Source organism: Osmerus eperlanus, chromosome 5 (assembly GCF_963692335.1).
Source record: "Osmerus eperlanus chromosome 5, fOsmEpe2.1, whole genome shotgun sequence".
Classification (NCBI taxonomy): Eukaryota; Metazoa; Chordata; class Actinopteri; order Osmeriformes; family Osmeridae; genus Osmerus; species Osmerus eperlanus.
This window is the reverse complement of record NC_085022.1, coordinates 15,201,147-15,213,617: the sequence shown is the minus strand read 5'-3', so window position 1 is coordinate 15,213,617 and position 12,471 is coordinate 15,201,147. Positions and strand designations below refer to the sequence as shown.

At 46.4% G+C, this 12,471-nt stretch overlaps 1 protein-coding gene across 1 annotated transcript; it reads left to right on the top strand.

Annotated features, from left to right (window-relative positions):
• The first annotated feature begins 2,066 nt into the window (after positions 1-2,066).
• Positions 2,067-10,261, top strand: hyal4 (hyaluronidase 4). Its single transcript, XM_062461891.1, has 4 exons — positions 2,067-2,526; positions 6,764-7,762; positions 8,453-8,542; positions 9,576-10,261. The coding sequence occupies exons 2-4, from the start codon at positions 6,803-6,805 to the stop codon at positions 10,107-10,109; spliced, it is 1,584 nt and encodes a 527-aa protein (XP_062317875.1). The 5' UTR covers positions 2,067-2,526; positions 6,764-6,802; the 3' UTR covers positions 10,110-10,261.
• Positions 10,262-12,471: the final 2,210 nt, after the last annotated feature.

The following is a 12,471-nucleotide window of genomic DNA, read 5'->3' as shown; positions in this document are numbered from 1 at the left end:
AAGAGAACCATCCCACCCCCTCGGTCTGTGGGAATGTGGTTTCTCCCCACTGCTCCTCTCCCCCCCATGGGCAGGAGACGCTTGTCTCCACTCTGACTGCACGCAGAGCAGGGGGCGTCTGTGGGCTGGGTTGTGTGTGTGTGTGTGTGTGTGTACAGTCTACTGTCTACAAATGTGTATGTGTGTATGTATGACAGGGATGTGCTCTGTAGGTGTGTCTATGTACAGTATACTGTACTGTAACGATGTGTACGTGTGATAGGGATGTGCCTTGTGTGTGTGTGTGTGTGTGTGTGTACTGTATACTCTGTATAAATATAGATGTGTGATAGGGTGCTCTTTACGTATGTGCTTGGGTGGGGACTATAGTTTCCCCTAATGTCTAAAGGAGTACCATCAGCCAAAAGTTGATGAAAATGAATACTGCAGAGGGTAGCAATTTGACCTGAACGGGGTATCTAAATCATTAACACATGAAGAAATATTTTGCACACACATCAAAATGCAATGTTTTCGTGCTTCTAAAATTTCTCATGCCGCTAAGAAGATGACTGTCGCACCACATGTTTCACATTACACATCGTCTCATGTGTGAGTTTTAAGAAAGAGATTATGAAAGTGCCATGTTCAGACTTTGAGGGGAGTTTAGCTTGACTACCAGGCAGACGGATGGTGTTTCGCTTGTTTTCTGACAGAAACTAGGAGGAGTTTCACTAAACCTCTCACTCCTTCCAGTCTCTTATAAACAAACAATATCTCAAATATGACTCAAAGTCGGGGTACATATCACATTGATTAAATATCTGTGTTTTTAGCACCAGGATGGATAAACTTGACAGGAGAGTATGTCAAGAAACCCTGCTCATAAATCAATGTCAGTTTGTTATCAAACTGTTCATGTCATTTTCTCCAATATGGATATGACCTTATGAACTATTGAAACTACTGTATAATTCTGTTTTGATTTGAACAAGCACGTTGACTCTCATACAGAACGATGCACCGATGAACGGAACAAAGATGACGTTGTGTGAAACTTGGACTTAGTTCACTTCGTTGACAAAACACTTGCATATGTATTTCAGTCCCACACGCAAAATGCAAAGCATCCAATTACCTCCCACATGCCAGGCAAGGCTGATACAGCCCTCGCATTGGCTGTGAACATATTCCGGCCACAACACCTCATTCATCTTCAGTGGGATCGTCATGGGCTGTCTCAGGCTTCTAGCTGTTTACATTTACATTTAGTCATTTAGCAGACACTCTTATCCAGAGCGACTTACAGTAAGTACAGGGACATTCCCCCGTGGCAAGTAGGGTGAAGTGCCTTGCCCAAGGACACAACGTCATTTGGCACGGCCGGGAATCGAACTGGCAACCTTCAGATTACTAGCCCGATTCCTTAACCGCTCAGCCACCTGACTTGCTATTTTCCGTCAATAGAGAGTTTTTTGGAGGATGAACGGGGTCAATAATATTTTCATGAAAGGCTGTACACTGTCTTTAATTACAGTATGTGTTCTGTAATGTATCCACAAGTCTATTGGCTGTGTCTAAAGGGGAGGTATTCACTTGCCTCAAATGTTCAGTTTTTCCTCAAACATACAGTACATGACAACTACATGATACGGATCTGAAGGGAACCACATTTATTGGGAATTCCTTTTAGGAAAAGGCAGGTCAGTTAACATATAATTAGTTTGAGAAAAAAAAAAATCCATGTTGTCTATAACTTAGGAACATCAACACTGAACTGACAAGGCTGGTAGGAGGTTAACAGGGAAACTCTTGAGCGTAATTCTTAAGCAGACTGATACTTTCCTGCTGGTACATTAGTGTGGTTTGCCTTTGGAATCTCAACTGAAGCCAAGTGAATGTAAAAAGAAGTCGAAATCCACACAGTGATTAAACACACTGGAAGAATCTAGCTTGCAAGTAAAAGCAATTAGTTGCCTGTAGCTAGCAAGAGAATATGACGCAAAAAAACAGCCAGCCCCTGACAGACTGTGCTTTAGACGGCTGACAACAAACATGCTCACGTGAGGAACAGGACACACACACACACACAAACACACACGCATGCAATCCCCACAGTGGGTAATGCTAATTGATGTGGATGAGTGTCAGACGTCCACGACTAGGAGCCCAGCCCAGAGAGGATCAGACCTCTAGTCTTGACGTTCAGCACAGTCAATGGGATTTAAAGCAGCTCTCTGTCCCTTGCCTCCCTCCTTTCCTCCTCTCCTCCCCCCTCCCCTCCCTCTCTCCAGTAATCGCTCTGTTGTGGTGTTAACTCCAGCTTGCTGCTGGTGCCTCCTCCCTCGCAGGAAACTCTCCCTCTCTCCCTTTCTTTCCCCCTCCGTCTCTCCCTCTCTCGGCTGTATATAAGTGTGGATGGGAGGATTGTGTTTCAGACAGAGTGAAGGAATGCTGAGGTGCAGGACAGATGGAGAGGGACGCGCCCCCTCTGAGCCCTCCTGCCTGGTATTGGCTGGTGTGACGGTCACCGTGCGAGATCAACAGGTGAGCGACCAGCCTGATTCGCCCGCCACTGAAATAGCTTTTCACTAACCTCTCAACCTACACATGGTGTCTCACACTTGAGAAGTGAGGCAACAAGTTTGTTTTCTCCACAACTCTTGTGAACTCCCAAATTCTTACTGGAGGTGGAAGGTTGTCTTCAACCGTCAATGTCAAAGACATTGTCTAGGGGAGGTGGAGCTGCATGATGGTGTCACAACAGTCTTGGATAACACAGGGTATTTTGAAGTGTGGAGTTGGGTTCAGGGATGCCGTAGCACACTGGGGTCAGGCACTGTTCTGTTTTTGGATCAGCGAAGGGGGTGTGTCAGCAGAGGAATGTTACACTCTTACCGTTACTACAATAGCCGGCACTACGCAGCATGCTAGCAGCCTTGCCAGTTCCATAGCATGGGTTCATTCTCTGATGAACGCGAAACGTGGCAGAATTACAAGAGGACTGTTTGTGTCGTTTATGTTTTATACATCTTTGTGTATATATGCGTCTTCAGAGAAAGAAGACATTTTATTTTACATTACATTTAGGCGTTTAATCAGATGCCTTATAGGAAGTAATTACAAAGCTCAAAGGAAGAGGTTGAGGGTGGGAGCAAAGTTGGCGAGAGCAGCGAGTTTAACAGCTGAATTAAACAGAATTACAACCTGCTATTAAAGGATGGATATTCTATGTCTGGTGCACGGTGTTTCAATTTACCCACCTTGTTAACTAAACCCAACATGGTGGTAGGGGGGATAAAAATCATAGAGAATCAACAATAGCTTTTGACAAGAGAGAGAGAGACAGTTCTTGAAATACCTGAAGAGGATTTGGGGATTGTGATTAAAGCTGTACTCTGGGTTAACAGTGACGGAAGGCACCCAGGCACATAAACAGACATGGGGCCAGACACACAGCGAGGCCGACAGATTGTGTTGACGATGTTTGGGCCAGATCCCTGGAGGGAACGCTACACTGCAGGGTGAAAGATGCTGGCGAAGGCACAGGATGGGGGGGGGGGGGGGGGGGTGATCTGGATGTCCCTGTATTATTAACCCCGCCTTCTTTCCTTCATCTATCTGATTCTCAAACTATTATTTTCTTTGTCTGGCACAGAGACGGTGATATGATACAACTAAAGACAACACGTCTCCCCCTTTTTTTACTCCTCTCTATCCGTCCATCTTTCTCCATCCACCCCTCTCCCCCAGTCACTCTGTCTCTGTCACACAAGGGGTCTTTCAAAATCCGAAATATCCTATCGGATTTCAGCAGGCTGCATTGGCGCGATTATCGAAAGCAAAACATTCCGTGAAACTTTCCGACCCTTCTCGTTCACCTCTACCCTCATCTCCCTGCACTCATCTCCTCCCCCCCTCTCTACTTTCTTTCACTCATAAGGGAACCGTCTGTTGGTTGGTCGGTTTTGGCTGCAGCCAAAACAGACCAAACCCCTCAGTTCTTCTAAGGTCATCATTTTGGGGTAGTGATCTAATCTATTCTGGAGACAATAGTTCTCAAGATTGTAGGGTTGCGTCAGTGGAAAGTACAGGCTGTGCTAAGCTACTGTGTTGTCAGCAGTGGAGCAGACCACGTACTCCGATGATACCTGAACTTCTATTGCTGACTTTGGATTTTCAGTGTTCAAGTACCGCTACTCAGATGCACTGTTTAGGATCCGAACAGTAATTAGGATTGAAAAAAAGAGGACTCTCCCAATCCACTTGTGAACACAGTGTAGAATACAACATATGTATGTATGCACAAAGTTGGTTATCTCTTGGAGGTCATTTGGATACATATCTAACTTACCTCCAATGTCAGATTCCGTAACATCATCTGACCATATTTGCTTGAATAAGCTATACTTATAATAGGATATCTGTTGAATATGGATATCTGTCTATCCACACACACACATAATCTCATCCTTTTGTCAAATGTTTTCTACATACTTGATGTTGGGCAGAAGGGCTCCGCAAATACCACAGTCATCAACAAACTGTTATCCAAATTGCTACCAGATAGGGTTAGTGGGTCCCTGAAAGCACAGATACATTCTTCCATTTGCCCCAAACTACTCACTGCTTCCAATGTACACAATCCACGGTTGCCTCATCTTGGCAAATGCTTTTTAGCGTTGCACTTAAGAGGGGCATCCACAACATCACATTATACTTAACAATATCAATTTCCTCCAGTCAATACATTTCTGGGTGCTTGGACTGTCTGTTGGCCTCGTAGCCGTGGAAGACAACCATTGTTGTTGGCCCTCTCTACGATGCTTACTAATCCTTTATTGATATGCAATGTTGGCCGAACACAATGTTCAGCACTGTACTCTACCTCTTTGTAAGGCAGCCTACAGAAGGCTGAGTCCGTGAGGCCCACTGAGAAGTAATGGACTGATTGCTCTGGATGTGGTTCTGCTACACCCCCCCCCCCCCTCCCCATCGACCCCCCCATCCCCCAAAATAAATCAAGTCTCAGCTTGTAACGAAATATTTTCCATTCAATGGCACAACCACAGAGGTTTTCCTCTGTTGTCCATCAATCCCTCCACCTCCTATTAATCGACCGTGCCCATCGCTCGCACACACACGCTCAAGCGCATAAACAGGAAATAATGATGAACAAAGTCGATGTTGCTATTATCACCAAGGTTACCCGTGATGAGTTCCATAAGTGCAGTAAAAAGGTCCCCAGTTGTGGTTTACAGTTCGAGAGCCGGCAAGTCTGCGCCCAGCCCCCCCTCCCCCCGCCCTCTCCCTCTCCTCACCCCTGTCCCTCTCCCTCTCCCCACCCCTCTCTCTCTCCCCACCCCTCTCCCTCTCCTCACCCCCAGATCCCAGGGTTAAAGTCAGGATTTTGCTCTGATCCATCCACATGTCTCCAGACATCATTTCTGAGAATGTGAAGGTGTGGAAGTGGTTTCTCTCATCAACTTGGAAAGAAAAAGTCCTTTAAAGTGCTAAGTAAAGTACTAGGCTTAGGTGCAGTTGTGGCTAAAGCAGTTTTTCACGCACTAAATTGCTGTAAATGACATCAAAAACTGCAAGGTATTCGGGTCAAGGAAACTGACATGCAGCATAAGCAAGATGAAAAAATATCAAAACAAGCAACCAAGTTACACAGACTGTCCTGTTTAGCGGAAAGGCTAGCATTATAATATTTAGCTGATAATTCTTTGCATTTGTACTATGATCAAAATTAAAGCATGAAAAGATGGCAGTTACAGAATGTAAATGTCATGTTCCAGAACTGATATTTTTAGGCTTGATTATGTAACACCTAAATTCCAGTCTTTAATTCCACGTGTTTTAATTGCGAAGGTAACACATTTGGATTTTTAGATGATACTGCATGTCTGGCTTGTTTTCGTCATGCTGGTTCAACCCTGCCTTTGAAATTCATGATGTATACACATAGTTGAGATAGCTTTTCAAGGGAAGGGTCTTGTACAGAGAACACTGCCCCCTAGATCTTTAGGCGGTGCCGCTGCCCCCTAGATCTTTAGGCGGTGCCGCTTCAGTTGAATGCGTTACATTTCTGTCTTATAAAGAGGGGAAGGGGTAAAAGTTGGAGGTGGAAAAACACTGTAACTGCCCTTTAAAAGTTCACAACGTCTGTGCTCCTGCCTCAGGCTGACAGCCTTTGGCAAGGCAGGCTGTCATTATGGGCATGTCGGTATCTTACTGGTTAGACTGGAGCAACGTGTGGATAGGATGAGAGCGGCCGTCTGACAGACTCCCCTAGTTGTCAACTGAGGCAGGAGAATTCCTCAGGTGAACTCATTCCTCATCATGGCAACATAACGCACTGTCAGTGGCAGTATTACAATCCTATTATACTTGTTGTTGGATCATGTGGAATATCCCTGGTAATCCTATGAATTTGTGATATGCTACACTATTTACTGAGGTTTAACATCCTCCCCTGTGTTTCTCCTGCTTGCTCATTCTCCCACCCTCTCAAATCCGTCTCTCTCTCTCTCTCTTTACTTTCACCATTCCTGAAACGACCCTCTTCCTCCTTTGACCTCTCTCTCTTCTCTCACTCCTCTTATTCTCTTCCACTCTTCATTTGACACTTCCCTCAGTCCCCTCTCATCCCCATCTCGCCCTTCCATCACTCCCCCTCATCTCTCCTCCTCCCTTCATCTCACTTCTCTGCCTCCCCTCTCATTCTCTTCCTCTCCCCACCTCTCCCTCTTCTGACCGCCTCTCTCCTCCATCCCACCAGGATGATTGACGGACGCCCTCGTTGACCCGTGTGCCCAGGATGCCCGCGGTGCCAGCGGGCAGTGCCCCCAACCCCCACGCCCTCCCCGTGACCTGCGCCCTCACCTGCTCCTGGCTCCTCCTCCTCTTCCACGCCGCCTTCGGCCAGAAGCCCGCCAAGCTCCCGTTGGTGGGCCGCAAGCCCTTCATCGCCGCTTGGAACGCCCCGTTGGACATGTGCACGACCAAGTACAACGTCACCGCCAACCTCGAGCACCTCTTCCAGATCAGCGGGAGCCCGCGGGCTGTCCGCACCGGCCAGAACGTCACCATCTTCTACGCCAACCGGCTCGGCCGCTACCCGTACTACACCGACCACGGTCAGGCCATCAACGGAGGGCTGCCTCAGAACTGCAGCCTGGACGCCCACCTCATCAAGGCCTACCAGGACATCAGCCACTTCATCCCCTCTCAAAGCTTCCGGGGCCTGGCCGTCATCGACTGGGAGCACTGGCGGCCGCAGTGGAACCGCAACTGGCACAAGAAGGACGTCTACCGGCGGAAGTCCCGGGAGCTGACCGCCAGGGCGTACGTCAACGTGACGGCGTCGCAGGTCGAGGAGCTGGCGCGCGAGCGCTTCGAGAGGAGCGCCCGGGCGTTCATGCTGCGGACCGTGCAGCTGGGGACTCGCCTCCGCCCCGACGGCCTCTGGGGCTTCTACCTCTACCCCGACTGCCACAACTACAATCTGCACGAGCACAACTACACGGGCTCCTGCCCCCTGCAGGAGAGCCGGCGCAACGACGAGCTGCTGTGGCTGTGGAACAGCAGCACGGCGCTGTTCCCCTCGGTGGCCATCAGGAAGAGTCACACGGACAGCGTCAGAAACCTGCACTTCTCCCAGTACCGGGTGCTGGAGGCTATCAGGATAGCGTCGCTCACCTCGCTGGACTACGACCTGCCCACGTACGTCTACCTGAGACTGGGCTACAGGGACGAGGCCATGGCCTTCCTCACCACGGTAAGGTCACCACACCGGGCACCAAGCTTTTGGAGATCCTCTAGAGCCAATTACACCTGCCTCCTCTCAGCCAACGGTGGAAAGCAACTTAATCTGCCCTTCCTGACCTACCTCACATTCAGCTTAAGTGTTAAGGAACATACTGACTGACTAGTAAGCCTGTGCTGTAGTAATAAACTTAGTAGTGAGAACCTGTTCAGCACTGATGCATCATGTTTATCAAATCTGCAGCAGCCTGTCACTGTCCAAGACCAGGTTGTTATGTTTATGCTAAACGAAGCTCTGAATAAAACGTTTACTGAATACATGCTCAAGCATCAGTGGTAGAAGTCCACTAAACCCAGGATCCATCTCTCTTCCCTTTGCTCATGATGATACCGTGAAAGAAACCGAGTTGACCGTCAAATAATGTATGCATCTGATTAGCACCCTCTAGTGGCAAAAAAAGTAAAATAGCTGACGTAAAGCTGTGAGACAGTGAGCATTATGCTTCATTACGTTGTTGCAGGGTACTAAATCAGACAGCATGAAGTGGTTAATTGCTAAATAATGAAAGTAAAAGTGGGATATATATTTATATAAGATATCATTGTATTATTTAATGTATAAGAATTCTGTAATGTGACTACGGTAAAGATGGCTTGTTTATGTGTGTGTGTGTGTGTGTGTGTGTGTGTGTGCTCTTCACAGAAAGACTTGATCCACACCATTGGGGAGAGTGCTGCTTTAGGTGCTGCTGGATTTGTGATATGGGGAGACCTCAACCTCACCTCATCCAGAGTATGTTTCAAACCTCCACACAGCATCACTCCAAACCCCCCATCTCTGTTTCCCAACTCCTCATGTACTTTAGGTACACACCATACAGAGTAGGGTGCCTGCCTCCGTACAGTATTCATGTTAATGTATACATTTAGCGGGGGACCCCCGTGGCTCACCAGACCACTGTGTGCACCATGTAGGCTGAGGCCTCACTGCGGAGACAGCGGTAGAATCCAGCCAAGGCTGTTCACTGCATGTCCTCCACCTTCTTCCCTCTCTCCCCACACCCCCCCCCCCATCCTCTCCAAACACCATCTTTGTCAGAAATAAATAATAAAAAAGTTTCAAACCTGAAACCTCTCGATCTCCAATCAAATGCTCTACCACTGAGTTCTACCCATCATCACTTCACAGTATCGTAGTGCTTTTCTGTTTCCCGATTCGTAACAATAACACTGTCATTTTGTGTTATTTAGGATTGAACAATTCAACATATGCACAGTAGGTCTAAAGTATTTGACTGTAATGCTTGGGTTGTCAAATGAAGGGTCCCCTTGAGGTCGTGTGGCTGAACATCTGCAACACAACCATTTGTTTTGACACCCTCACAATGTCAACACAGCTGTCAGCACCGTAAGATGAACAGAGCACATCTGTCAGTAAACGGGATGAAGTCGGGATTCCTCAGATTCCGACATGCATTCCAAACATAGTGGATATCCGTCCCGTCTAATTGGGAGAAGACACACCCCACCTATTGATAGAACCAGTCAGACAACAGAGCACATCATGTGGTCAGAACGCTGAATATGCCCCCCTGAGATTTGATCTTGTCTGAACCCTTAACTGATGTCTGGGCTTTAGCTCTGCGAGTCTTGTGCTCAACAACCCCATTCACTCAAATCTGAACCAACTTCGAACTTTTCACAGATGGTTCATAAGCTGCCTTGTCCGTGCCTCAATACTAGCAATCAACACTTTAATGGAAAGATAATGATTTGTATTTTCATCGATGCCACTGTCTTCTGCCCCCCCCCTCCCCTCCCTCCAGCACAACTGCACCAAGGTGAAATCCTTCCTGAGCCATCGTCTGGGCCAGTACATCACCAACGTGACGCGCGCCGCAGAGCTCTGCAGCAACTTCCTGTGCCAGAGCAACGGGCGCTGCATCAGGAGGGACCCCCGCGCCCCCCACTACCTCCACCTGAGTGCCGACAGCTACCACATCCAGCCCTCCGGAGACGGAGACTTCCTGGTTACGGGCTGGCACTCGCAGCACGAGCTGCAGCTATTGGCCGAGAGGTTCCGCTGCCACTGCTACGAGGGCCACTCCGGGGAGAGGTGTGACAGTCTGAACGAAGTGGTGGTGGAGGAAGGGGGGGCAGCCCAGGAGGAGGAGGAGGAGACGTGGAGAAAGGAGGAGGAGGAGAACAAATGGACAGATGAGGAGGAAGGAAATGAGATCGGGGGAGAAGAGAAAGAGAGAAAATTGGAGAGCTCGGCTCCACAAACTGAGAATGCGTACGGACTGATGACGTTACTACTCATGTTGAACTTCTCTATTCTGGGATTAGTGGTATTATGATAATGATGATGATGGCACTTTAGGTAGCATGCAGGGGGGTTGGTTTTGGATGAGAAAGGAGAGATGTCCCTCTCCTTGTTATTACTGTCCCATGAGGGCCCTACATAGAACTACGAAGCTTGATAACGGTGTTTGGCTCACATATGACATACACGCCAAATGGTTGTGTCAACACCAATGTTGTATACTGTACTATGAATGCATTCTGCATTTCTGATGAATGTGGCGAGTAGTTCCTTTCGGGGTTCTCATGCTTGAGAAACACTTGAATACCACGTCTTGTAGCCTACTTTATACATCCACTAGTCTGACATAACTGACACTATAACTGATGATGTACGACCATATAGAAACTGTTAACATGATGACGAACAGGATGACATTTTGGCCATACCATTCAATATACCATAATCAACCAGACTACTGGATTGAGGGGATGCATCAGACTCCAACAGGCACAGCCTACTACAAGGTCTATGCAAGCCACTCGTGTAGGACAAAGTACTTGCCCAGCCAGTATGACACTGTACTCTCCATTTAACAACCGCAAACAACCACATAGACTAACAATGAACAATAATATGAAAGATGTATTTAAATCGTCCGGTCGGCCAGACACTTCCTCTGGGTGTGACCTTTAGGGACGCTGTCACAGCCTCGTTGTTTGTTTTTCAAGGAGCTTGCAGTGAGGAGGACAAGTAGGGGTGACGTCTGACTCTGTCACAGACAGGAGTTGGTTCATCAGGCCTTTAGTCAGAATGGCCTGATTTTACTTAGGGCGTTTCCTTCACCCCATTAAAATAGTAACTTTATCTATCGATTGTGAAAGAACTATCACTTTGATAGCACTTTAAGCACTGACAAAGAAGTGGTATACCACCCTCCAGTCTACCCGTAATTCTATGCAGTAAACGATTTTAGCAATATGTCTGTTTTTATATGATGTTTACAAAACGGTGTACTCTTATGCCATGTATAAACTATAACCGTAAAACGATATGACTAGTTTATGGACCAATGGACCAATGTGAACATTGTATAACGTAAAGCCATTTGCTACTTTCTCACAACCTTCAGCATAGGCCATTCCAACCCACCTGATTCAAACGAATGGTGTCGTCAGGCATCTGCTCAGCTTGGTAACGACCCATTCATCTGAACCAGGTGCGTTGGAAAAAGGAAACATCTCAAACATGCAGGGTAGGGGGGTCCCAAGCACCAGGGTTGAGAAAGGCTGTTTAAAAAAGGTGTGATTGGTTAATGAAAAACAATTGAGAGCCAGCAAGGTGTGGACATTCAGTGGAAATGAAATGAGCTGCATGGCTATATGAGACGGACAGCGCTGTGATCGTTCGTGTGATCACCCTGCTGATGGAAGGCTGCAACTGACCCCGTCATCTCTGCTCCAGTGTTGCATTTTCCAGGTGCCAAATATATCTTAGTGCTGTGATATCTTTCATTTCTTCCGTCATCTTGTAATTGTGATGGATGGGAGACGTGAGCGTATCTCCTAATGAGATTGACGCACAATTGAATGTGTAGCGTTTCATTAACTGACTTGTCATTCAGCGTTTGGAGAATATTTCCCCTACCTCTGTCATTCGGCAATTTTCTCCTCTGCTTCAGACACTCTGTAGAAGCTCTCTTAAAGGCAAATATGTTTTGTGAAGAACTTTAATATTTACCAGGATCAAGTCTTAACTTTAAGGGGAAATTATTAGAAAACGAAATTCTTCATAGAATATAGAAAACTGAATTTGTGAGTAATTCGATTAATTCTTAGAACGTTTTGATTAAGGGTGACTTATTGTTCCAGGATGCTTAAATATAACCCCAACTGATATCATGCTGATGTCACTGTGCCTCAGTCAATTCCCAGAAGATTTTCAATACAATATATATATATATATATATATATATATATATATATATAGCAATGTTGACGTGGCAATTTTGTAGCAGAGCCTTCTATCAAAGCCAAAGTGTCTACAGTATCTTCAAGCCAGGTAACCTTTCAAAATATTTTTTATACACATTTTGGAGTTTAAAGACTATTAGGTTTCAAGGAGAGTATGTGGGCATAATTTAGGCCAATTTTAAGTTGGCAAATTACAATTTTGCGTCATTGCAAGATAAGAAAATAAATATCTACTGCACACCAAAGACATGTAAGATAACATATCGGCCAAACTTATTGGACATAGTGTATTGAGTTTAATCTTGTTTTTTATTTTTCCTACACATCTGTACCATTTCCTATACTGACTGTGGAGATTGTGATAAGAACGGTTTTATTTGGTTTTGTACTTATGCAAGTGTGGAGCTGACATTCATAACCAATATACAAATATAACACTTGAAC